Source organism: Bufo bufo, chromosome 4 (assembly GCF_905171765.1).
Source record: "Bufo bufo chromosome 4, aBufBuf1.1, whole genome shotgun sequence".
Classification (NCBI taxonomy): domain Eukaryota; kingdom Metazoa; phylum Chordata; class Amphibia; order Anura; family Bufonidae; genus Bufo; species Bufo bufo.
In genome coordinates this window covers 490,350,209-490,377,571 of record NC_053392.1, presented here as the reverse complement: position 1 = coordinate 490,377,571, position 27,363 = coordinate 490,350,209, and the positions used below count along the sequence as shown (strand labels likewise).

Here is a 27,363-nt window from a genome sequence, read left to right as displayed (position 1 = left end):
ATGCCTGTGAAGGTTTTGTTCCTGCTGTCACCAAGTGTATGGGGAGCACTAATATTTGTTTTTGAGAAGTAAGCAAGACGCCTTGAAGACAAGAACACATCTGCCTGTTAGGGGAATGGATGGCTGCAAAGTTCATATCATAGGATTATTAATTGTATGGATGTCTGCCTTCTGAACCTTTCACTGCTGAATTTCCCTGGTCATATGATGGACTCTTCTCGGGCCAAAGGGAACTACTTTTCTTTTTGACTAGAGGTTTTGTTGTTCGTCTATTTATGCATACATACAAATATTATATACTTACATCAATGATTCTTCCTTGACTGCCTTTTCTAATTATATTTTGTTCAGTGAGTTTATTAGACTGTTAGGCTAGTGCTGCACTGTGACTTTTGTGGTGCTACTGATTGATTTTATATATTGAGTCCACCAAATGGCATACAACCTAATGTGTTCTTCTGTACTGCTCCTATGATGCAATAAGTAGCATTACAGAAAGCCAGAGTGTAGCCTTATAACGATCGTAGACTTAGACACTTCATTCTATATACTTGTATGTAGCACATTGTGGAATATCCTGAGCAAGCTCTGGTGCATGCTAGAAATGAGCACACCTGTAATCAGGGCAAACTGAGTATTGGAGATTACTGTTATTCAGGTAAGGGTGAGTTCACATCACGTTTTTCCTGTCCATTTAACATATACAAAAAAAAAAGTATACATTAAACAGATGCCTCAGACTGATACTGTTCCTCATAGAGTTCCATCGTAGTATACTTTTTTTTTACCAGACTGTGCAGGATATAAGAACGTGGTGTGCTGTGTTTTTGTATCCTTTTTTCCTTAACTTGTGCGTCAAACGGAGGCATAAAACATGATGTGGAGTCTTTCTGCACAGTAGACAGTGTAGTTTAAATTCTGTCATCTGACAGTAACACAGTAACATAGGGGGGAATGCATGATCGCCAGTCTGTGATGTCTCCTGCACTGCCTGGAGCATGCACCTAATAAATTGGGCATATGCTCCAGCTGTCTGTGGGCCTAAACAGAAATCTACGCCAGCTAGTAGCTGGCAGAGATTTCAGTCTTCTTTTATGCCAGTCCCCTCGTCACAGTCCTGGGACTGTCCCCTCGTCACAGTCCTGAGAATAAATAGATGATGGAAGAGATCTCTGTACTGACCCCTGATATAGTTATACATAGTTATTAGATCTCCCCTTAGTTGTCTTTTTTCTAAAGTGAATAACCCTAATTTTGATAATCTTTTAGGGTACTGTAGTCCCCCCCCATTCCAGTTATTACTTTAGTTGCCCTCCTCTGAACCCTCTCCAGCTCTGCTATGTCTGCCTTGTTCACAGGAGCCCATAACTGTACACAGTACTCCATGTGTGGTCTGACTAGTGATTTGTAAAGTGGTAGGACCATGTTCTTATCACGGGCATCTATGCCCCTTTTGATGCAACCCATTTTTTCCATGTCAGGCCACAGTCTGTGGAGAACATGGTTGTTCAGTCTACAACTGAGGTGCTCAGTCAGTCGACAGTCTGGTGTAACTGATTTCTTTATTGTACATGTAACTTTATGGATTTTGAATTTGGCAAACAGAAAATAAGAGCAAGAGCATTTAAAAGGGTGATTCAAGACTACAATATCTTCTTGAGTTCATCTCTTGGTGCCCCCACGATCAGCTGAATGGAAGATCAGCAAGTGCTATTCCTGCTCATTTCTTGGTAAGGCCAGCTTCACACATATTGTACTGGCTGTGCCTGGTATTGCAGCTCAGTCCCTTTCAATTTAAAGGGACTGAGCTGCTTTTCTTGGCAATACGAGTACAGAGCTGTGTCTGGTAAACATAGGAAATGTGGTGCTCACTGGAACACATTAGCTGATCAGTAGGAGTGCCAGGAGTTGGACCTCACCAGTCTAATGCCAATCTTAATGCCCTGTCCTGAGGATAATACAACAAATTCCCAGCGGACGCTCGTTCTGTTCAAGTCATATGCCTTTTATAATTCTAATAGGTATATCCAACAAAAGAAAAGGACGCGTTTCGGCCCGTCCAGCCTTCGTCAGCTTCGCCAGCCTTCTTTTGTTGGATATACCTATTGGAATAATAAAAGGCATATGAATTGAAAAGAACGAGCGTCTGCTGGGAATTTGTTGTATTGTTCTCTGGAGCTCTCTCCTTCCTGCGCCGGCACGCACCCCAGAGTCGAGTGCCGACCATCTTCCTACTTCACTGTCCTGAGGATAGACCTTAACCATAGTAGACCCTTAAAACCCCTTTAAGAATGTGTTTACTCTTCCACTTTTCTCTTACTGTTAGGGGTTCCTGTATTTTTGATGGGAAAATAACAGTCTGATTAAAAGGACTACATTGCATGATAAATGTTAGATAGGGTCTTGTCACGCCTTGAAAAGCTGTTTGTTACTGCCATGGGGTTTGTATGTGCATGCTTGACTGTTGCTCCTTTAAAACTTCTCCTTTCCACAGTTGTGCAATGATGGTGGAGTTGACAGATGGTGGATTTCATTAGTGGGACATCTACTATTCTAGCATCACTTATGGTATGCAATAGATAGGTAAAAATGTTTTTTCCCGGAATACCTTTAACCATGGGGAGAAGAAGTCATCATTACATGCAGAAGACATATCTAAGGACACATTTAAACAGGACACATTTCTGTCCGGTTTAGTGGACAATTAAAGGGATTGTCTGTCCATAAGAATGTGTCACCTACCCACAGGGTTCAACTGCTGGGACCCTACTGATCAAAAGTACAGGGTGAAGTGAAAGGAGATACAGATGCAGCAGAGTTACAGGGTGGACTGAAAGGAGATACAGATGCAGCAGAGTTACAGGGTGGAGTGAAAGGAGATGCAGATGCAGCAGAGTTACAGGGTGGAGTAAAAGGAGATACAGATGCAGCAGAGTTACAGGGTGGAGTGAAAGGAGATACAGATGCAGCAGAGTTACAGGGTGGAGTGAAAGGAGATACAGATGTAGCAGAGTTACAGGGTGGAGTGAAAGGAGATGCAGATGCAGCAGAGTTACAGGGTGGAGTGAAAGGAGATACAGATGTAGCAGAGTTACAGGGTGGAGTGAAAGGAGATGCAGATGCAGCAGAGTTACAGGGTGGAGTGAAAGGAGATACAGATGCAGCAGAGTTACAGGGTGGAGTGAAAGGAGATACAGATTAGGGATCGACCGATATTGATTTTTTAGACCCAATACCGATCATCTGAACTTTCAGGCCGATAGCCGATAATTTATACCGATATTCTGTGAATTTTCCTTTTTGAAAAAAATAAAATAAAATTCCTACACAAATCTGCGAAAATGAATGTTTATTGTTAATGTGTATTTTTTTTTTGTAAATCTTTCTTTTTCATTTATAATTAATATTTTGGTGGGTTTTTTTTGTTTGCTTTTTAACTAACTATTAGCCCCCTTAGGGAATAGGACCTCACACTCTCCCTGCTGCTCTGTGCTTTGTGCACACAACAGCAGGGAGCTGACTATGGCAGCCAGGGCTTCAGTAGCGTCCTGGCTGCCATGGTAACCGATCGGAGCCCGAGGATTACACTGCTGGGGCTCAGATCGGAACTGCCACTGAGGAAGAGGAGGGGGAGAGGGGATCCTGTGGCCACTGCCACCAATGATTAATACTGGGGGGCTTGGGTGGGGGGGGGGCGCACTGCGCCACCAATGATTAATACTGGGTTGGGGGGGGGGCACACTGCACCACCAATGATTAATACTGGGGTTGGGTGGGGGGGGGCGCACTGCGCCACCAATGAAGATAACTCTCTCATTAATTCATATTCAGAAGGCGGGAGCTGGCTGCAGAATCACATAGCCGGCTCCTGACCTCTATAAGCGGTAGCTGTGATCCGCAGCAGTTAACCGCAGATCGCAGCTACTTGTCATAGAGGTCGGGAGCCGGCTATGTGATTCTGCATCCAGCTCCCGCCTTCTGAATATGAATTAATGAGAGAGTTATCTTCATTGGTGGTGCAGTGGCCACAGCCCCTCCCCTTCTCTTGCCCTCCCTCCTCTCATTGGTGGCAGCGGCAGCAGCAGCACAGGGGGGAGGGAGACACTGCTTCCTTCTCCCCTGTGCTGCTGAGGGAACACGGAGAGCACTAAGAGCAGCACGATCTGTGTTCCCGATACGTTATCGAAATATCGGCAAAATACACTGCTCAAAAAAATAAAGGGAACACACAAATAACACATCCTAGATCTGAATTAATTAAATATTCTTCTGAAATACTTTGTTCTTTACATAGTTGAATGTGCTGACAACAAAATCACACAAAAAAAAATATGGAAATCAAATTTTTTAACCCATGGAGGTCTGGATTTTTAGTCACCCTCAAAATTAAAGTGGAAAAACACACTACAGGCTGATACAACTTTGATGTAATGTCCTTAAAACAAGTCAAAATGAGGCTCAGTAGTTGTGTGTGGCCTCCACGTGCCTGTATGACCTCCCTACAACGCCTGTGCATGCTCCTGATGAGGTGGCGGACGGTCTACTGAGGGATCTCCTCCCAGACCTGGACTAAAGCATCTGCCAACTCCTGGACAGTCTGTGGTGCAACGTGACGTTGGTGGATAGAGCGAGACGTGATGTCCCAGATTGGATTCAGGTCTGGGGAACGGGCGGGCCAGTCCATAGCATGAATGCCTTCGTCTTGCAGGAGCTGCTGACACACTCCAGCCACATGAGGTCTAGCATTGTCTTGCATTAGGAGGAACCCAGGGCCAACCGCACCAGCATATGGTCTCACAAGGGGTCTGAGGATCTCATCTTGGTACCTAATGGCAGTCAGGCTACCTCTGGCGAGCACATGGAGGGCTGTGCGGCCCTCCAAAGAAATGCCACCCCACACTATTACTGACCCAATGCCAAACCGGTCATGCTGGAGGATGTTGCAGGCAGCAGAACGTTCTCCACGGCGTCTCCAGACTATGTCACGTCTGTCACATGTGCTCAGTGTGAACCTGCTTTCATCTGTGAAGAGCACAGGGCGCCAGTGGCAAATTTGCCAATCTTGGTGTTTTCTGGCAAATGCCAAACGTCCTGCACGGTGTTGGGCTGTAAGCACAACCCCCACCTGTGGACGTCGGGCCCTCATATCACCCTCATGGAGTCTGTTTCTGACCGTTTGAGCAGACACATGCACATTTGTGGCCTGCTGGAGGTCATTTTGCAGGGCTCTGGCAGTGCTCCTCCTGTTCCTCCTTGCACAAAGGCAGAGGTAGCGGTCCTGCTGCTGGGTTGTTGCCCTCCTACGGCCTCCTCCATGTCACCTGATGTACTGGCCTGTCTCCTGGTAGCGCCTCCATGCTCTGGACACTACGCTGACAGACACAGCAAACCTTCTTGCCACAGCTCGCATTGATGTGCCATCCTGGATAAGCTGCACTACCTGAGCCACTTGTGTGGGTTGTAGACTCCTTCTCATGCTACCACTAGAGTGAAAGCACCGGCAGCATTCAAAAGTGACCAAAACATCAGCCAGGAAGCATAGGAACTGAGAAGTGGTCAGGTCACCACCTGCAGAACCACTCCTTTATTGGGGGTGTCTTGCTAATTGCCTATCATTTCCACCTGTTGTCTATCCCATTTGCACAACAGCATGTGAAATTGATTGTCACTCAGTGTTGCTTCCTAAGTGGACAGTTTGATTTCACAGAAGTGTGATTGACTTGGAGTTACATTGTGTTGTTTAAGTGTTCCCTTTATTTTTTTGAGCAGTGTAGATACTGATAACGTTCAAAATCCTGAATATCGGCCGATTATCGGTCGATCCCTAATACAGATGTAGCAAAGTTACAGGGTGGAGTGAAAGGAGATACAGATGCAGCAGAGTTACAGGGTGGAGTGAAAGGAGATACAGATTCAGCAGAGTTACAGGGTGGAGTGAAAGGAGATACAGATGCAGCAGAGTTACAGAGTGGAGTGAAAGGAGATACAGATGTAGCACAGTTATAGGGTGGAGTGAAAGGAGATACAGATGCAGCAGAGTTACAGGGTGGAGTGAAAGGAGATACAGATGCAGCAGAGTTACAGGGTGGAGTGAAAGGAGATACAGATGTAGCAGAGTTACAGGGTGGAGTGAAAGGAGATACAGATGTAGCAGAGTTACAGGGTGGAGTGAAAGGAGATACAGATGCAGCAAAGTTTACACACACTTGGTGAGTTATCCCATCTAGTTAACGCATTATGACCGTGACTGTAAACTCTGCATTGCCTCTCTGTTCATTTTCTATTGCACTACCAGAACTAGCTGATTACTAGGGGCTTTTCCAGGCTCACAATATTGATGACCTATCCTCAGGACCAGTCATTAATATCCAATCATTGGTGGTCTGACAGCCTGCACCCCCACTGATCAGCTGTTCCCTGTAGCCTGTGAATGGTGAGAGAACCACAGCTCCATTCAAAGCGTAGTGGTCATGCCATGTAACTGCAGCTCAGTTTCCTTTAAGTTGAATGGTAGCTGAGCTGCAGTAACCCGGCATGACCACTACACTTTGAACGAAGCTTCCTGTTCTATTCACAGTGATAGTTACAGCGCTGTAGTAAGGTTGGGGGTGTCTGACCCTCACCGATTGTCTATTAATGACTTATCCTGAGGATAGGTCATCAATATTAGCAGTCTGGAAAACCCCTTTAATGCACTAATAGCACCAATGCATGACCATGGATACTTATCACCTATCCTGTGTACGGTACAGGTAATACGTTTTACTATGAGGTCCAACCCCTTTGAAATTCTTTAAATATAATGTCAAGAACCCATAAATTGTGGATCTATGAAGATATGCTGCCAGGTGCAGAAAATGTTTGTCTTTTTTGTCTTCTGAAAATTGAGGAAACTCAATTTCTTTATACATGGAAAAATGTTTGAAATGTGATGTTGTACTTGGATGAAACTTTTTTATCTATTAATAACAAAAAGCGCTCCAAAAACAAGAACAGAGAGGTTTGACTGAGCAACTCCACCCTGGAACTAGCCCAAGAACACAAAAGGAGATGCATCGCTTTCAAACCCAGTCGTTTCGACTAAAGCCTGGTTGCCGCATGATGACCCATAGAGGAGACTTAAGAAAATGACTTTTAGGGGTCAGGTCATGGTGGGTTAATAGGAAATATCAACACTTGCTGTATGGTGGAGATACCCGAGACTGAGAGCTGCCATGGGTGATTTATAAGAATGTGATCATAGAAAGCATACATGTACAAGAGGTGGAAAACCATCCACCATCATTGGATCTTCTGCAGCAGTACTCTCCCCATCATAGAGATATGAATGGCAAGAGGGCTACATACCTTTATTTTTTTTTATCATTTTATTAGACCACACATCAGTGGACATTTTCCTTTTAGATATATAAAATTTCAATTTTCTGCACTGTAAATATTCAATATACAAAACTCCACAGATGTTTGGTTCTTAAATCTTCAGGAAATGTTCAGTATGTACACACACCACTTCACAAGGAATCTATGAACCTGTTTGTGCCATCCTGATGTTAGTGGTAATATCTCTCCTGCAGTACCAGTTCCTGGAGATATTGCCAGTATAATCAAGGGATCCTATATTGAGCCTCTGTAAAGTTTCAGCAAGCTCTTTACCCAACCCATGGATTGCCAATAAAACCTGAAGGTCTCAACCTTTTTGGGGATTTGCAACTGTAGCTTGAGGCTATGCTGGTGACATCTGTGATATAAGCCTTGTGCTCGGACTGGAAAGTTTTTGAGGTTTTGAAACAGATGATTTTGGAATTCTCCTTGCATATTGAATGACATCCCCCTAGAGTGAAGGGACTTAGTCTAACACCAGTCTTGATCTAATTTGCAGTGGCATGACATACGCCAAATTTATTGTGGTCTCATGGCCCCATTTATTGGGGTCAATTTTGTCTTTCGTCCGGTCTGTTTGCCAGGTGTAACTTGCACCAAAAAAATGGCGTAACTAATCTAACATTAGTTAGGCTGCACAGGTCCTGCCCTGGTCTGGTAAATACTGTCCATGTGTTAGCCACATCTCCTGGACCAACTGCAGCAACTTTGACCCAAACTGACTGCTTCATAGTGTTTTATGATGCAGGCAGTTCTTATTGGATTCCGAGTCTAATGTACTGTGTACTCACATGATGATGTGAATATAATACAATAGACCCATGATCCGATAAAACACTATGATGCAGTCTGGGAGACGCGATCGACACATGGACTGTTATTAAACACTTATGCTTCCTCCTGGGCAGTGATGGTCAGTTTGCAGTGTTCGCCAGCGAACACATGGGGGCTGCCATCTTTAGTAAGGTAGACTCACCCGTCCGGTGATGCACAGGTAAGCCCTTACCTGTGCCTGTGCCGGGAGCCGGTCTGAAATCAAATGAGGTCACCGGGGGCAGGCAGTTCTGAGAACAGCCGCCGGGGGCCTTCATCGGGCTGTTCTCGGAACTGCCTGCTCCCGGTGACTGCATTTGATTTCCGCATCTTTTGCGCCCCCAGTGAAGTGAATGGGTCCGTACCTGATCCGCAAAAAATGCGGCTTGGATGCAGAGCCAAACCACGTTCGTGTGCATGTAGGCTAAAGCTGTGCTTTAATTTAGCAGTTGCCCCCCATTATGTTTATTCCTTGCACTCCAGACCAACTTAGTTTGTTGAGCATCAAAAAGAAATGTTACACCCAAAAATCTCATGAAAAGATAAGTGAAAAGAGAGAGAAATATACAGAAAATGATCCATCTCCTATGTCCTTGTTTTCTCTAGGTAAGTCTCTGGCTTCCTATATGGTTCATACAGCCCACCATATATTGAGTTTAGCGTACATTTGGAATTGATTAGTCTTTTTATATTTTAACAGCTAATGACTTCTACATGCCATAAACTTTTAAGTGACAGCTTTGTAGAATGATATAATAATAATTTATGCCCTGTGGTTTAGACCACACACTACGTCTTGCAGGAAATGATGGTTTTACTTCACTGAATATTGTACCCAAGTGTGAGAAGAGATTTCACACCGGCAATGAGTCGAGTTCTTCTCATGATGTTGTCTCACGTTGCTCCATATTATTCTTTCAAATCACTTCAGAGGAAGGTGCCTGCATGGTTATGTGGCTAACTCAATAGCTCTTCAGTGTAGTGGAACATTGTAATTCTGGGAAGCAGTACAACAACAGGACACCTGCCATGTAGAGAGACTCGTGTTTTTATACCATACTCACATTGGCTCCCAGATAGAAGTTAGGATTGCAAAATCTGTGTTTTTCTGTCTACTACTATGTAAAAGAGTCCTGAGATGAACCTGTCGGTGACGTGCAAAGTGGTGAATGTTGCTGATCGCTGCACTTTTTAGGTCAACTGTTCTAAGTAAAATTTAAGCTTTTGGAGGCTTTAGTGGGTTTCTGGGATTGTTTTTATTCCTTCTTTGCAGCATCCTTGATGGTGTGGATTTGAAGCATACCTGTCTTTTTTTTCATAAATCAGTTGTTTATGTGAATAAATGAAATTATACAGTGGCATGTAAAAGTTTGGGCACCCCTGATCAAAATTACTGTTTCTGTGAACAGGTAAGCAAGATGAAATGATCTCCAAAAGGCATACAGCTAAAGATAAAACACACTTTTCAACATTTTAAGCACTATTGGTGTATTATTTTGGTTGTGTACAATTTTAGAGTGAAAAAAGGAAATCAGTACCTTTTTAAAAGTATAGGAACCTAAGGAGATTTGAGCGCTCGGATAACTTTGACCGAGGTCTCAGACCTTAAATAGCCTGTTAGGGTTAAGGTTTGTTCACAATCGTCATTAGGAAAGGCCAGGTGATGTGAATTTCAAAGCTTTATAAATATCCAGCAGCCAAGGGTTATTCATCTAACAGCTGCCTAACACTCTGAAAATGAAAATGGTTAAGGCCCACAAAGCAGGAGAAGGCTATAAGAAGATAGCAAAGCGTTTTCTGGTTGCCATTTCCTCGTTTTGAAATTTAATTAAGAAATGGCAGTTAACAGGAACAATGGAGGTCAAGAGAAGGTCTGGAAGACCAAGATACATTTCAGACACTCATGGATTGCTAGAAAGGCAAATCAGAACACCTGCTTGACTGCAAAAGACCTTCAGGAAGATTTAGCAGACTGGAGTTGTGGTACATTTTTCTTCTGTTCAGCAATACCTGCTTAAATATGGCTTCCGTGGAAGAGTCATCAGAAAAAAACCTCTCCTGCGTCCTCACCACAAAATTCAGCATCAGAAGTTGGTAAAACAACATCTAAACAAGCCTGATGCATTTAGTAAACTGTGGACCAACGAGGTTAAACTTTGGCCACAATGAGCAAAATTATGTTTGTAGAAAAAAAAGGGCACAGAATTTCATGAAAAGAATACATCTCCAACCATTGAGAACAGGGGTGGATCAATCATGGTTTGGGGTTGTGTTGCAGCCAATGGCACTGGGAACATTTCACAGGTAGGGACAAGAATGGATTCAATGAAATTCCAGCAAATTCTGGAAGCAAACATAAAACCAATTGTCAAAAAGCAGAAGTTGGAAAAAGGATGGCTTCTACAAATGGATAATGATCTTAATTACACCTAAGAAACCCACCATAGACCTACCTCAAAAGGCACAATGTGCAGATTTTACCATGGCCCTCACAGTCCTCTGATCTGAACATCATCGAAAATATGTGGATTTACCTAAAAAGAGCATCTCACAGAATTGGAAGACTTTTGCAAGGAAGAATGGATGAAAATCCCTCAAACAAGAGTTGAAAGACTTTTGGCTGGCTACAAAAAGCATTCGCAAGCTGTGATACTTGCCAAAGGGGTGTTACTAGCTATTAACCATGCAGGATGCCCAATGTTTTGCTTAGGCCCTTTTCCTTTTTTGTTACTTGAAAATGTAAAAGATGAAAATGAAAACTGTTTTTCTTTAAAATACAAAAGTAATGTATAATGTTTATGCCTTTTGGAGATCATTTCATCTTTACCTTCACAGTAACAGTAATTTCAACTAGGGGTCCCTAAACTTTTGCATGCCACTGTTCATCTTATTGAGTGACACGATGGAAGTACAAGGGAAGGCAAGAACCTAAAATAGTCAGGTCAGACACAGTGGCATAGCATTGGTGACCTGCCCTAAAGGTATATCATCAATATCAGATTGGTGGGGGTCCAACTCCCGCCACCCCTGCCGATCAGCTGTTTGAAGGGATCATGGCACTCATGCGAGTGCTGCTTCCTCTTCGCAATTCCTCTTCTGTGCTGTCTCCTTTGTTGCCGCGGTGCAGGGTAATTGCAACTGCTCGTCTCATTTCTCCACTGTAAAGGAGAACGCGCGCAGATAATTTTTAAGATGAAGGTGCGCTCGTATAAGTGCCGTGATCCCTTGAAACAGCTGATCGGGGTGCCAGGAGTCTGACTCTCTCCGATCTGATATTGATGACCTATCTTGAGGACAGGTTATCAGTGCTACCCCTTTTAACACCACATAAAGTTTCAAAATGGCTGCATGTTACAAGGCTGTATCAAAACAACACCCATCAGTCAGATTCAGAGTTTTGCAGCTATTGACAGAAGGTGCACCTCACCGACTTCTTGCTCTGCCCATCCCCTGCTTAATACTGAGACCCCAAACCCCAAATTTAGCAAGACCAAGTTCCGAAAATTTCCAGTAATGCGTTATCCTCTACACACACAAGCAACAAAGCATCTGTGGTTATATGTCGTTGTAGTTTTCAAGGCACAAGGTGGTCCTCCATAGTAGACAATCATGTTTGGTGGATGCACGCATTGCTTGGTATGCCTGCAGGCCCCATGTGAAGGCCTTCTGACTTTTCTCTTATGGAACAGTCGACTTATTACAGATGTGTACAAATGCATTGTATAGTGGCCATGGACTGCTCGGAGTCCTTACTGTACTGATTTTACACACATGGAGGTGTTTTCTTATGAATTTATATTGTAGTTTATATCACGGTGCATTAGCAATAATGAACCCCATTCTCCAGTCGAAATTTTTTTTACCACGGTTGTTCATTTTCATTTTGTGCCGTTGTGATGTATGAGATCCCATGTTTGCAAGGCACGGCTGTGCACATAGACTGTGGCGTCATCCTCCTATACTTCAGTATTTTCATTGTTTGTTGTCTTTATGGCTATTGCACAGGTTGAAAGGAGAATGCTACTTATGTCTGTCCACACTTCTAGAAAACACATTCTGATCTTTGACCCTTTGCATATTGTAGACACACTGGGAGAGATTTATCAAAAATGTCGTAAAGGAAAACTGGCTTAGTTCCCCATAGAAACCAATCAGATTCCACCTTTTATTTTTCAGAGCTTCTTTGGAAAATAACAGGTGGGATCTGATTGGTTGCTAGGGGCAACTTAGCCAGTTTTCTTTTACAGCAGTTTTGATAAATCTCCCCTACTTACCTATAAAAAAAGAAATATGTATTTGTAAAGATTGTTACTGTTTCACTTCAGGCTTCCCTGGCTTTTTAAGGCAGCAAGGTAATATTTACTTAGCAGATTTGGTAAAAGGAGGGTTGCTTACCAAACCTTGGAGTCATGTGTGAAAAAGCTGCAGTGTTGCCTATAGCTACCACTTTGATCTTGCTGATGGTGCTTTGTAAATTGGGGGCTATCCGTATTATGATTTGGAGCAGTTACTACCTTAATTTTTGTCTCTGTGTCTCCTACCGCTCTGTGTAGGACTAATAGCAATTATGGGAGTTCTTTACTACTAATTTTAAAAGGACTCTGTCAGCAGTTTTGACATTGCTAAACTGCTGACAGCAGTACCTACAGGCTGGGAGAATAGTGGAACTTTTTTTGAATGTGTGTGAATATGAACTTTTATTCTGCCATGTTGTGCTCCTTGAGTGCAGTGGAGGTGGAGCTGCATTACATCTCCTCCCCTGACAGCTGTATCATCCAAACAGGAGACCACTACAAATGTCACTCAGAGCAGATGGGAGGGACTGTGAAGCAGTTCAGTGCACTTAAAGGGGTTGTCCACTTTTTTTATACTGGTGACCTATCCTCAGGATAGATCCAATCAAAGTACAGTCGGCACTCCGTATTCTCGGTGGCGTGGTGCACGTGTCCCGGGTCAGCCTCCCATATACGTTTATGCAAGATAAGACCGGCACTCACTGGATGCAATATCTTTTCTTTACTGGTCACAGAAAAAACAGTTTTGACGCTTTTCGGCTCCTGAGGTGACCCTTTCTAAAAAAAAAAAAACAGAGAAAGGCTCACCCACGAGCCGAAACGCATCACAACAATTTTTTATTTATCCTCAGGATAGGTCATCAATATCAGATCGACAGGGGGTCAACTCCCAGCACCCTTGCCAATCAGCAGTTTGAAGAGAAAGTGAATAGGATAGAGCAGAGTTGTAATTACATGAGCTCACCGCTGCAGTTGCGCCGACGAGCAGGTAAGCGGTAAAGAGAAGGCAGCGCTTCAGTCTCTTCAAACAGCTGAGCTCCTCGTCGATCTGATATTGATGACCTATCCTGAGGATAGGTCATCAATATAAAAAAGAAGACAACTCCTGTAAGGAGCAGTATCTGACAGACTAAAACTTAATTTTCACACTAATCCTGATAATAAATGCTAGGTAGGTATGTTTGTACTGGATGGTCAAAACTGCTGACAGATTGCCTTTATAGGGAGGCTGTCAGCAGTTTTGTTTTATTTTTTATTTTTTTTTAAGCTGTAATACTCTTTAAATATATTGCACAGTACATGTCCTGTCATAAAGAATTAGATGTTCCACCTTTAAATAATCTGTTCATCTTTGCGGTTTTCAGTCTCATGATTGTGCACTTTTCTTCTGCAGCAAATTGTACTCCGCCATGTCAAAATGGTGGAATGTGCCTTCGTCCACATCTTTGTGTGTGCAAACCTGGAACTAAAGGAAAAGTTTGTGAAGAGAAGGTGACCCAAGACAAATCTTCTACAAGTACAGAGACTCAGGGTGCAGGAGCTCCAGCCCCTCCACTGCGGCCCATTCCTCAACAGGCAGCTCCGCAGTCAACGCCAAAGAAGGTACAAGCCTCTCCTGAAGCTACTCAAGGACAAGTGACACTAGCACTGAAGCAGAAGCCACAGATCATCGTGTCTCAGCCTCAGTAAGTTTATAGCTGAGTTTTTCTTTTGCACATATAAAGCTACTTTCACACTAGCGTTTTTTGCGGATGCGTCATGAATCTGCAAAAACACTTCCGTTACAATAATACAACCTCATGCACCTGTTATGAACGGATCCGGTTGTATTATGTCTTATATAGCCAAGACGGATGTGTCAGAGAAAACGGATCCGTCCCCATTGACTTACATCCGTCTCGCTCTGCATCCCAGGACAGACAGAAAAACGCTGCAGGTAGCGTTTTGGTGTCCGCCTCCAGAGCGGAATGGTGACTGAACGGAGGCAAACTGATGCATTCTGAGCCGATCCTTTTTTATTCAGAATGCATTAGGGCAAAACTGATCCGGAAAGCCAAAACGCTAGTGTGAAAGTAGCCTAAAAGTCGGAAGCTTCAAGCCAAGTCATGTAAATGTGATGGTCACAACAACCTATGATAAGAACAGGCGTCACTGAGGAGCTTGAGGAGCTCAAACCTAAAACTGCCAAAACTAAACCGCTGACAAAACCATTGACTAAGTATAATAATTGATCTTCCTCAGTAGACACGGGGGCCAGAGGGCTACAGTGAAGTTTGATTGCATGTGAACTGGGGTATGACTGCAACAAACCTTCAATATATCCATATGAGAAGTAAATCATGTGCAACCTTGTAACTGTCAGAATATTTATACTGCTCTGATTAACAGTCTATATTATTTATAGAGTGCAGATGATCTGCCGTGGCAGTCAGAGGAGAGTCGCACCAGGGTCCCCATATCTTTTGGTGCTTCTGTGAGCATCCTCTACGGGAATACATAATCTTCTCAAAGGGAATTATTTTATTAACAAGGGTCTTCCATTGAGTGATCGTGGGTGGCCTGTCCGCCATCCACCTAAGAGCAATAGCTTTCCTGGCTAAAAACAGGACCTCCCTAATGAAGGTGAGTGTGTAGCGTGGTCTCGAATCCTCGTCTAAAATTCCCAAGACGCAAATCTTCGGGCAAACCGCCAAAGTATCTGGGATCAGGGAAGAAATGAGCTCCACTACCCCTCTCCAGAATGATTGGATGTAACTACAGTCCCACATCAGGTGCCAAAAATCCGCGCCCAACTGAGCACATCTATGGCATCCGGTGTGTGATCTTCTACCCATTTTATATAGCCTAGTAGGGGTGAGGTAACACCTATGCAGAATAAATAACTGAATCAATCTGTTAGTAAGGGACGGGGATACAGTTATCGGAGCTTCAAGGGCCTCACTCCACTCACCATATGTCAATGTGGGTATATTCCCTCTCCATTTACATTCTGCATTCAGTGGAGAAGCTGAGATTTTAAGGTTGAGCAGATGTGTATATAAGGCGGATATCAGTCCCCTCGGTCCTTGTGTTCTGAAGACCCCAATGAGCGGATATTGAGATACTTGTCTTTTAAGATCTCTAATCTGGGCCTGAAGGGCGTGTCTCAACTGCAAATACCTAAAGAAGTGTGGTCTTAAGACACCCGCTTTGGTCTGTAACTGAGTAAAAGAGAACAGAATGCCATTCTCATAAAGATCTTTCAAATAGCAAACACCGTACCCTCTCCATATCCTCTCTCCTTCACAGTGTAACAAATGTGGAAATAATGGGTTGTTCCATAGTTGTATATCATCTGGTAAGTCACTGTATTGCTGCATCTTTGCCGCCCTCCACACCTGATGCGCCAGCTTGTGAATCAGTACGGGTGGACCCGCTAGAGATAACGGGCCCTCCAAAACCGGCCACAGGGTGGAGAGATGCAAATACTCCTGCAAGTAATATTCTGAGTTAGGAAGCACATCCTGGGTCACCCATGGCACCAAATAGCGCAACTGGCCGGCAAGGAAATACAAGAATAGATCCGGCAGGGCTGCCCCGCCCTCGTCCCAGCTCCTCTGTAAGGATTTCACGGCCAATTTACGTCTGTTCTTACCCCATATAAATGTTGCCATGAGAGAGTGAAGTTTATCGAAGAATTTGCGTGGTATGGGTACACACGCATGTTCCAATAGGTACAAAGCTTTGGGCTGAAGTATCATTTTGATTAGGTTTACGCGTCCCATGATAGACAACGGTAGGGTATTCCAAGACTTAAATTTATCTATGAAATATGACACCAAGGGGCTCGTGTTTAGGTCATGTGAGGTGGCAGGGTCTTTAGTGATGTTGACTCCTAAGTATTTGAATTTGTCAACTACCATTAGATTCTGATATACCGATGGCCACTCTGCGGCCCATAGCGGCATTATGGCCGATTTTGCCCAATTTATGCATAGACCAGAGAAGACCCCAAACTGCTCAATCAATGTGATTGCTCGGGGCAAGGTAACCTCCACTGAGTCCATGTACAAAATGAGGTCATCAGCATATAGGCCCAGTCTGTCCTCCCTATTTCCCATAGCTATGCCTTTAAAAACACTATCCTGCCTGATTCGTAATGCTAAATGCTCGATAGCTACCGCAAACAAAAGAGGCGACAAGGGACATGTCTATATTATTTATGTAAACAAATTAGGATCTATAATACAGGAGATTCCAATTTGTTCTCATAAACAACAAGCTCACCACAGCGATCTGGGTTGAATTAAAGACAAAAATAACACAGTTGTAAATAAAATATATAATTATTAATAATAATTCAGTGCAAAATAATCAATATAATATAAAAATGGGTTACAATCTAATAATATTCAATTATAAAATTGGTAGTAATAAAAAAAAATAAAAAAAATAATGATATGCAACTAAGAAACACCAAATAACCTAAAGAATATGCCTCTAATCAATAATATAATTAGATATCTTACTAATGACCCAAGGAGCCCACTCCTTAACTGTACACTTGATTTCTGCCAGCCACAGATGTATCAGATCTTCATCATATTTCCTTACATAGATATATAAATATAGATTCAACCATATATGACTAGAACTGAAATCATATCTTTGAAGATGATACAAAGATATATACATAAAATGTATCTATTTATCTCCCTAGATCAAAATGGCACCATTGAGGCTGCAGGTACAATGATCCCAAATTAATCTAGATCCTACACACAGGATATGATTGATGTAATATATAGATATAATTAATTAATTTCCTAATATCCAGAAGGATATTTTATACTATACCCAGAATCGGCCTGGAAGAAATCAGGGTCAAGGTTCAGAAATGTAGTATGGTCAGGTCCTATTCCCTCCTCTCTTAGTCTCCTGACTGTGGTGGTTGTTCCTTGGATGGATTTATTGAGTGATCATAGGATGATCTTATGATCAGCTTATGCTGCCTTTTTATCCCCCTTAGGAAGGGGCTTGGTCAGGTTAATCAATAATTAGTGACATCAGTTGTGACCCCCTCCCACCTATTTTACAATTCATATCTTACTTTACTCTACCACTAGATGGCACTGGAGGTCTATGAGTAAATTTTGGAATTAATTAGTATTTTTACCGCTCAACTGATTTACCAGTCAGGACTTTGACTGGTCCAAAGGGATACAATAGAATGTTGTCTCTTACCAAACAATTATATGTACACTTCCAGTCTAGTCACACAATTCGAAGTCCTACTCTATTCATTGCATTATCCATGTCTGCTTGGGAACAAACATAAGTGTTGCTCAGTCATTGTCCTTTACGACAAGTCTGCTTAATGTGTTAAACCATTGTTCACACCATTAGAGGAGATTTTTTAACCATTCACTCATCAGTCTTCCTCACACTAAGACCGCATAAACCAATAACCATATTAACCTTACTTTATGCTAAAACATAAGTAAACTCGATGATAATTTTTATATGATTACATTTCCATCTTATTTCTATAACCTAAGCATCTAAGCTATAACATCTGACATTGTAATGCATATGATTCTTTCTCTATGCATTTAAAGGAAAAACAATGGGCCAGATTTATCATGACTCTGACAGCTCACTCCACTTTCACATAAGGCTAAAGTCAGTTTTAGCCAAGTCAGATTTATGATCGGCCCTTTAAAGCGAACCTTTCACCAGGATTTCACTTAATAAACCATTACCAGTACCTTATAGATTATCCTCATTCTGTTTCAATGCATTCTTGTGCCGCTTTCCTGGGATGTATATTCATGAAAAAAACGACTTATAAAGTCCTTGTCTCCAGCTCCTGAAGTCACGCTAGAAGTCAAGGGGGTAGCCCTTCCCTCACTCCGGGCTGTAACTCCCCTGCCCTAACCCCTCCTCTAAGTAGTGTAACTGACACCCGGCTCAGTCGCCGGGACCGCGCTTGTTCAGGCGGCGCATGCGCCGTCGGACTCAAGCGCGATCCTGTAACTGAATCGCGCGTGAGGAAGAGAAGACAGGCAGGCATCGGGGACGGCGCATGCGCGATTCAGTTACAGGATCGTGCTGGAGTCCGACGGCGCATGCGCCGCCTGTACAAGCGCGGTCCCGGTGACTGAGCCGGGTGTCAGTTACACTACTTAGAGGAGGGGTTTGGGCAGGGGAGTTACAGCCCGGAGTGAGGGAAGGGCTACCCCCTTGACTTCTAGCGTGACTTCAGGAGCTGGAGACAAGGACTTTATAAGTAGTTTTTTTCATGAATATACATCCCAGGAAAGCGGCACAAGAATGCACTGAAACAGAATGAGGATAATCTATAAGGTACTGGTAATAGTTTATTAAGTGAAATCCTGGTGAAAGGTTCACTTTAAAGGGACACTGACAGGCCAAAACAGCATAATTAGTTAGATATATCACATTACAGGTCTTATACAGTCTTTTAAAAGCATATAAGTATCCCCCCAGCTGCAGCTGCCTCGAAGACGCAGGCTGGTGTGTGTACGCAGGCGCGATCTAACGGCACGGCGGGGCGCAGGCGCAGAAGATTGGGCATGAACGATGCCCGGAGGATTGAATTGCGCAGGATCGGGACTGGGGAGAGTTCTAGCCGCCGCCCAGCGAAGTGAATATTGATGAGCTGGGCGGGGCTTCAAACGGCAGTTGGGAAGGCTGGCTGGGCGCATTTTCACATGAAACGCCACCCCTTGGGCAGATTGCTGACCGGAGAAGCAGGTTATAAAACTTTATATTTCGCTCTTTATAAGGTGGACAGGGGGGATAGTTATATGCTTTTAAAAGACTCTATAAGACCTGTAATGTGATATATCTAACTATATATGCTGATTTGGCCTGTCAGTGTCCCTTTAAGGCCTCTTTCACACGGGCGTTGCAGAAAAATGTGCGGGTGCGTTCCGGGAACACCCGCGATTTTTCCGCGCGAGATTGTAATGCGTTTTGCACTCGCGTGAGAAAAATCGCGCGTGTTTGGTACCCAAACCCGAACTTCTTCACAGAAGTTCGGGCTTGGGATCGGTGTTCTGTAAATAGTATTATTTTCCCTTATAACATGGTTATAAGGGAAAATAATAGCATTCTGAATACAGAATGCATAGTAAAACATCGCTGGAGGGGTTAAAAAATAAAAATAAAAAATTTAACTCGCCTTAGTCCACTTGTTCGCGGCCCGGCATCTCCTTCTGGCTTCATCTGATCTCTGTGCAGCAACAGGACCTGTGGTGACGTCAATTCGGTCATCACATGGTACGTCACATGATCTTTTACCATGGTGATTCACCATGGTAAAAGATCATGTGACGTACCATGTGATGACCGGAGTGACGTCATCAAAGGTCCTTGACCTATAATTAATGCTCACCACAGGTCCTATTCAGTAAAGGGGACAGAAGTGATACTGGGCTACGCGATCAAGTGGATTAAGGTGAGTTAAATGATTTTTATTTTTTTTTAACCCCTCCAGCACTGTTTTACTATGCATTCTGTATTCAGAATGCTATTATTTTCCCTTATAACCAAGTTATAAGGGAAAATAATAATGATCGGGTCTCCATCCCGATCGTCTCCTAGCAACCATGCGTGAAAATCGCACCGCATCCGCACTTGCTTGCGGATGCTTGCGATTTTCACGCAACCCCATTCATTTCTATGGGGCTTGCGTTACGTGAAAAACGCACAAAGAGGAGCATGCTGCGATTTTCCCGCAACGCACAAGTGATGTGTGAAAATCACCGCTCATGTGAACAGCCCCATAGAAATGAATGGGTCAGGATTCCGTGCGGATGCCATGCGTTCACCTCCCGCAACGCATCCGCGCGGAAAACTCGCTCGTGTGAAAGGGGCCTAAGACTGTAATAAATGTGGTTTGACGGTAGCAGTTTATCCGTCAGTAAGCAGCTTTACCAAAGTCGCACATCTTTACGAAAAAGTCGCACGTTTTTATGAAAAAGTCGCATGTTCTATTAAAAAGTCTCATAAGATAAGCATGGTCCTCACTGGAGTGAAATTGCAACTTTTTTGCGACTTTTTAAATAGTCCCAATAGTAAATCTGTCTATAGATTAATTTACATAAGAAAACAAATTTGTGCGCAGTTTTAGCGTTTGGGACTTTTTTGGGGACTTTTTCACTCCATTATTCTGACCTGAGCTAATGATAAATCTGGCCTAATGACCTTTGGACATTTCCTTGCTTTTCAGGGCTCTTTCACACCTGCGTTATTGTCTTCCGGCATAGAGTTCCGTCGTCGGGGCTCTATGCCGGAAGAATCCTGATCAGGATTATCCTAATGCATTCTGAATGGAGAGTAATCCGTTCAGGATGCATCAGGATGTCTTCAGTTCCGGTACGGAACGTTTGTTGGCCGGAGAAAATACCGCAGCATGCTGCGCTTTTTGCTCCGGCCAAAAATCCGGAACACTTGCCGCAAGGCCGGATCCGGAATTAATGCCCATTGGAAGGCATTGATCCGGATCCGGCCTTAAGCTAAACGTCGTTTCGGCGCATTGCCGGAGCCGACATTTAGCTTTTTCAGAGTGGTTACCATGGCTGCCGGGACGCTAAAGTCCTGACAGCCATGGTAAGTGTAGCGGGGAGCGGGGGAGCAGTGTACTTACCGTCCGTGCGGCTCCCCGGGCGCTCCAGAGTGACGTCAGGGCGCCCCAAGCGCATGGATCACGTGATCGCATGGATCACGTCATCCATGCGCATGGGGCGCTCTGACGTCATTCTGGAGCGCCCGGGGAGCCGCACGGACGGTAAGTATACCGCTCCCCCGCTCCCCGCTCCTACTATGGCAACCAGGACTTTAATAGCGTCCTGGGTGCCATAGTAACACTGAAAGCATTTGGAAGACGGTTCCGTCTTCAAATGCTTTCAGTACACTTGCGTTTTTCCGGATCCGGAGTGTAATTCCGGCAAGTGGAGTACACGCCGGATCCGGACAACGCAAGTGTGAAAGAGGCCTAAGTCTATGTATAGTTTTCTGTGGAGCCTGCAAACACCATTTTATTACTCCTTTGTTTTGACCGAGGCTCGGATAATACCTTTTAATCTCCCTTCTCTTAAGGCCTCATGCACACGGGCGTTGTTTGGGTCCGCATCCGAGCCGCCGTTTTTGCAGCTCAGATGCGGACCCATTCACTTTAATGGGGCCGCAAAAGATGCGGACAGCACTCCGTGTTCTCTCCGCATCCGTTGCTCCGGAAGGCACACTGGCGGCTTCCGTTTGTTGCGGATCCACAGTTTGCATCAGCAAACAGTCTTAGGCCTTATGCACACGACCGTTGTTTTGGTCCGCATCCGAGCTGCAGTTTTTGCGGCTTGGATGCGGACCCATTCACTTCAATGGGGCCGCAAAAGATGCGGACAGCACTCCGTGTTCTCTCCGCATCCGTTGCTCCGTTCCGTGGTCCGCCCAAAAAATGTAACCTGTCCTATTCTTGTCCGTTTTTGCGGCCAAGAATAGGCAGTTATATCAATGGCTGTCCGTGTCGCTCCGCAAATTGCGGAACGCACACGGACGCCATCCGTGTTTTGCGGATCCGCAATTTGCTGACCGCAAACGGTCGTGTGCATGAGGCCTTACAGAGATACCTAACTAGAATTAAGTATTCAGTTCAAGAGACTTGAATTTACCTTCTATCCTCTTTTGAAAACCTGGACACAATGGCTGACATTCAGCACAGATACCAGAATATCAAAACATAACAGGTTATATATATATATATATATATGATGGATTCTTTAATATTCAAAAGTTCTGACATAACCATCTCGAACCATCAGATTAGGTCAAACCCTTTGCAGTTTTTGCAAACCATGAGGTTGTTATAGGCAAAAAAGACAGTTTTTCCTTCAGACATTTCCATAAGTCTTCCCTGCTGAATTTTAGGTATTCTGCAGTATATCTTATTTAGGATTGAGCGAATCGAAAGTATCCGAAGTGGACTTCGATCCGAATTTCAGAGAAAATTTGATTCGCCGTGAAGTCAAATTTCCTTGTGCTTCATGGTAAGGAATCAATTGTTCCTGAAATGGTGTTAAAAAAATAACAAAAACATATGTACTCACCTCATCTGTTTGATCGCAAAGAGGCCACTGCGGCCATCTTGATTGATAATCCCACGCATAATCTTGTGCGTGGTGACGTATAACGTCACCACACACCGCCCAGTATTTTGTGCGAGATCTTCAATCAAGATGGCCACGGTGGCCCCTTCGCATTCAAATGGATTAGGTGAGTATTATTTTTTTTCCCCACTGTTTAACCCCTAAAAAGCCCTCATTTTTGTCCGCAAAAAAAAGGAACACATAAGGAAATGCATCCGTGTGTCTTCCGTATCCGTTCCATTTTTGCAGAACCATCTATTGAAAATGTTATGCCCAGCCCAATTTTTTCTATGTAATTACTGTATACTGTATATGCCATACAGAAAAACGGAACGGAAAAATGGAAAAGAAACGGAAACACATTGGTAACAAAAAATGGAACAGATCAGTGAAAAACGGACCGCAAAACACTAAAAAAGCCATACGGTCCTGTGAAAGAGGCCTTTTTCAGTGTTTTGCGGTCCGCTTTAAACGGATCAGTTTTTCTGTTTTTTTTGTTTCAGTAGTGTTTCCGTTCTGCTTCTGTTCTGTTTTGCCGTTCCGTTTTAACATTTGGTTTCCGTTTTTCATGGATCGTAAACAGAAACGGAAGCATGGCATATACAGTATACAGTAATTACATAGAAAAATTGGGCTGGGCATAACATTTTCAATAGATGGCTCCGCAAAAACTGAATGGATACGGAAGACATAGGCCTCTTGCACATGACCGTATGGCTTTTTCGCAAAAAACGGATCTGCAAAAAATACGGATGATGTCCATGTGCATTCAGTTTTTTGCGGAACGGAACAGCTGGCCCCTGATAGAACAGTACTATCCTTGTCCATTATGCGGACAATAATTGGACATGTTCTATCTTTGAACGGAACGGAAATACGGAAACGGAAGGCATACAAAGTACCTTCCATTTTTTTTTAGGATCCATTGAAATGAATGGTTCCACATACGGTCCGTATACGGAACGCACAAAACGGAACGTAAACGGAAAAAAAATGTTCATGTGGAAGAGGCCAGACGGATGCATTCCATATCCGGAACGTGATTTGCGTGCAATAATAGGACATGTTCTATCTTTGAACGAAACGGAAAAACTGAAATACGGAAACGGAATGCATACGGAGTACATTCCGTTTTTTTGCGGACCCATTGAAATGAATGATTCTGTATACGGCCCGTATATGGAACGCAAAAAAACGGAACGTAAACGGGAAAAAAAATGTTTGTGTGCAAGAGGCCTTAAGAGATAGTACACCGCAGAATTGTAAAGGCTGTGATACACTGGACGATATTTTGGCCAATATTCTCCACTGAGCGTTCACACGAACGCTTGTTAGCAATCATTTTGCAGTGTAATACTGCCGCCGATTGCCCGATGAACAATCGGCGACAAATCGTGCTGCCGCCGGCAAGCCACTAGACAGTATGGGGACGAGCAATGGCATAGTGATCGCTGCTCCCCATGCTGAGGAGGAAATCGCTGCATGTAATAGCAGCGGTCTATTCTGATAGCGAGCAAGCGATTATCAGGAAGGTCGCTTGCTGATCTGCCTGTCTAATACAGGCTTAACACTGGTATTATGGGAAAGACGTAAGACTAGGGGAGATGTACCAGAGTCCACCCTGTGATAAACTGTCAACTTTCCACTGACTAGTAATTCATGTGACCTAGTAAACTGTGGAGCTACAGTGTCAAGGCAGGTTTACACTGTCCGAAAAAATTGAGCAGTGCAATCATGGATTAAATCAATTCAGAAGACTGCAAGTACAGCGCAAATTTTTAAAAATGACACATGGCATTGAAAAATTTGGCGCAATTTGCTAGGCTCATTAAGACATTTTCTTCTTCCACCTAATGACTGGTGTTTTACACCCCAAAATGGTGTAAAAAGCATACACACAGGCACATACCATGTACCCCACCTTTTTATAGCTAAAGAGTATCAGTCTATGGCTTCATGCACACGGCCGTTGTTCTGGTCTTTATCCGAGCCACAGTTTTTGCGGCTCGGGTACAGACCCATTCACTTCAATGGGGCCGCAAAAGATGCGGACAGCACTCCGTGTGCTGTCCGCATCCGTTGCTCCGTTACGTAGCCCCGCAAAAATAATATAACATGTCCTATTCTTGTCCGTTTTGCGGACAAGAATAAGCATTTCTACAATGGGCCGCCTGTTCCGCAAATTGCGGAAGGCACACAGGCGGCTTCCGTGTTTTGCGGATCCGCAATTTGCGGACCGCAAAAAATGGAAAGGTCGTGTGCATGAGGCCTATATCAGGTCAGATGGTGATGCTGGTGTTACAACGCCAGTTTAGTGTAAAGTCCACTGGTAGAAGCCAATACATTTGGTGCATTTCCAGGCAGTCTGCACCAGCTAGGACCTGGGGTAGATCTGAACTATCATGTACGCCAGTTTCTAGCATAAATTATAGTAAATCCGTTGGACCATGGGAGCCCCTTCTGCTAAGCCCCGCCCACTTATTTTGTTGAGAGAAATGAGCAGTCGCAAATTATTGCAGAAATATTACATGCACCATAATTTGCGACTTTTTTAACACCTCATTAGTGGTGTAAACACTTTGGTAAATGCCCCCCTTGCTTTCAACAACTATGAACTGGGACTAAGTACTTGTGGCTGTGAGATTTTTGAAAGAGGACGTCTATTATGTGTCATGATTTAAATTTGAATCGTAATTTCATTTGTTTCGGATGGCGTCGTGGTCCTGCTATAGGTGCCCTAATGGCTCCGCTTATTGTTGGGAATTTGTTTTTATATAGTATATTTGGTGTCATATGGCAAACAACAAGCCAGCTGATGATCTCAACACAAAGTGAAGTGTTAAAATACCGTAGTAATGTTATTTTTCAAGAAATGAACTGCAAAGTAAAGGCTGATTACAGTTTGACAAATTTCTAAGCGACCACAAAAACAATAAAAAATGACTGCTTGTATTATGTTATTGGGCAGTAGGTGGCAAACTTTAGTTTCCCTGTGCGTTATTGTAGTACTGAGCACAGACACGTGCCGCGTGGTAGACATCCAGATCCTAAGTGTGCAGTGTAGTAGTGACTGATGTGTGGATGTGTCTGTCTGTCTTGTGTATTCTGTCTGCCTAATTGAAATGTTTTACAATGTATTTTATTTCACTGGTTCACTATTCAGGTTACACATTTATTTAACCCCTAGGATATTGGAGCTTTTTTTGTTTTTGCGTTTTCATTCTTCTTCCCTATCTTCTTTGAGCCATAACGTTTTTATTTTTCCGTTCACTTAGCTGTATGAGGGCTTATTTTACTTTCTAATGCCACCATTTAAAATGGCATACAATGTAGTGGGAAGAAAAATTCTAAATGGGGTGGAATTGGGAAAAAAACACAATTAAAGCCTGACCTTCAGCATGCTGCCTGGACGACCTCTAATAATGATCCCTATAGTTCCCCCGCTAGTATGTACCCTGCATTGAGGAGAGACCGGGTGGCCTACGGGCATCGACCCACCGGGAAAATTCTTTGTAGGGTCTATGGCCAGTCCGCCCCTGACCGGCCCTTTGCATTCCACATTTTTCTACCAGAACTGACTATTCTTGTCTGTAAAACGGACAAGAATAGAACATGTTCTATCAGTGGTGGGACGGAACAAACGGATGCGGACAGCACACAGATGACATCTGTGTCCTTTTTTTCTTTGTGTATTCATAGAAGTGAATTGGTCCATCATGTATGGTCCACAAAAAGTGTAAGGCTAAGGCCCCTTTCACACGGGCGAGATTTCCACGCGGGTGCAATGCGTGAGGTGAACGCATTGCACCCGCACTGAATCCGGACCCATTAATTTATATGGGGCTGTGCACATGAGCAGTGATTTTCACGCATCACTTGTGCGTTGCGTGAAAATCGCAGCATGCTCCTCTTTGTGCATTTTTCAAGTAACGCAGGCCCCATAGAAATGAATGGGGTTGCGTGAAAATCACAAGCATCCGCAAGCAAGGTGATGATCGGGATGGGGACCCGATTATTATAATTTTCCCTTATAACATGGTTATAAGGGAAAATAATAGCATTCGGAATACAGAATGCATAGTACAATAGGGCTGGAGGGGTTAAAAAAATAAATATATAATTTAACTCGCCTTAATCCACTTGTTCGCGCAGCCGGCATCTCTTCTGTCTTGTTCTGTGAGGAATAGGACCTTTGATGATGTCACTACGTTCATCACATGGTCCGTCACATGATCCATCACCATGTTGATAGATCATGTGACTGACCATGTGATGAGCGTAGTGACGTAATCAAATAACCATGTTATAAGGGAAAATAATGCAATCTACACAACCTTGAACCCAAACCTGAACTTCTGTGAAGAAGTTCGGGTCTGGGTACCACAGTCAGTTTTTTATCACGCGCGTGCAAAACACATTGCACACGCGCGATAAAAACTGAACAACGGACTGATTGCAGTTGCGTACCTACTCGCGCGGGTTTGCCGCAATGCATCGGGACGCATCCGGACCTAATCCGGACACGCTCGTCTGCAAGGGGCCTAAGTTCACATCTCAGGTAAGTTGATCCAGCAGAGAACGGTGTCCCACAGTTTACTGGGTCTGGCATTGAAGGATGCTGCAGTTCACCGAGGGAGAACATAGACTATAATGGGATCCGGATGTTTTCCAGCACGAGTGCCCGGGTTCCTGCATTCTCTGCTGGAACAGCCCACCAGATCAGCTTA

At 43.7% G+C, this 27,363-nt stretch overlaps 1 protein-coding gene across 2 annotated transcripts in view; it reads left to right on the top strand.

Moving 5' to 3' along the window:
• The window catches only part of LTBP1 (latent transforming growth factor beta binding protein 1), a 382,180-nt gene that overhangs the window by 65,327 nt on the left and 289,490 nt on the right, over window positions 1–27,363 (top strand). For both annotated transcript variants that reach the window (XM_040429549.1, XM_040429548.1), the window contains exon 3: window positions 13,882–14,173. In XM_040429549.1, the coding sequence (XP_040285483.1) occupies window positions 13,882–14,173 (292 nt within the window). The remainder of the gene's footprint in view (window positions 1–13,881; window positions 14,174–27,363) is intronic.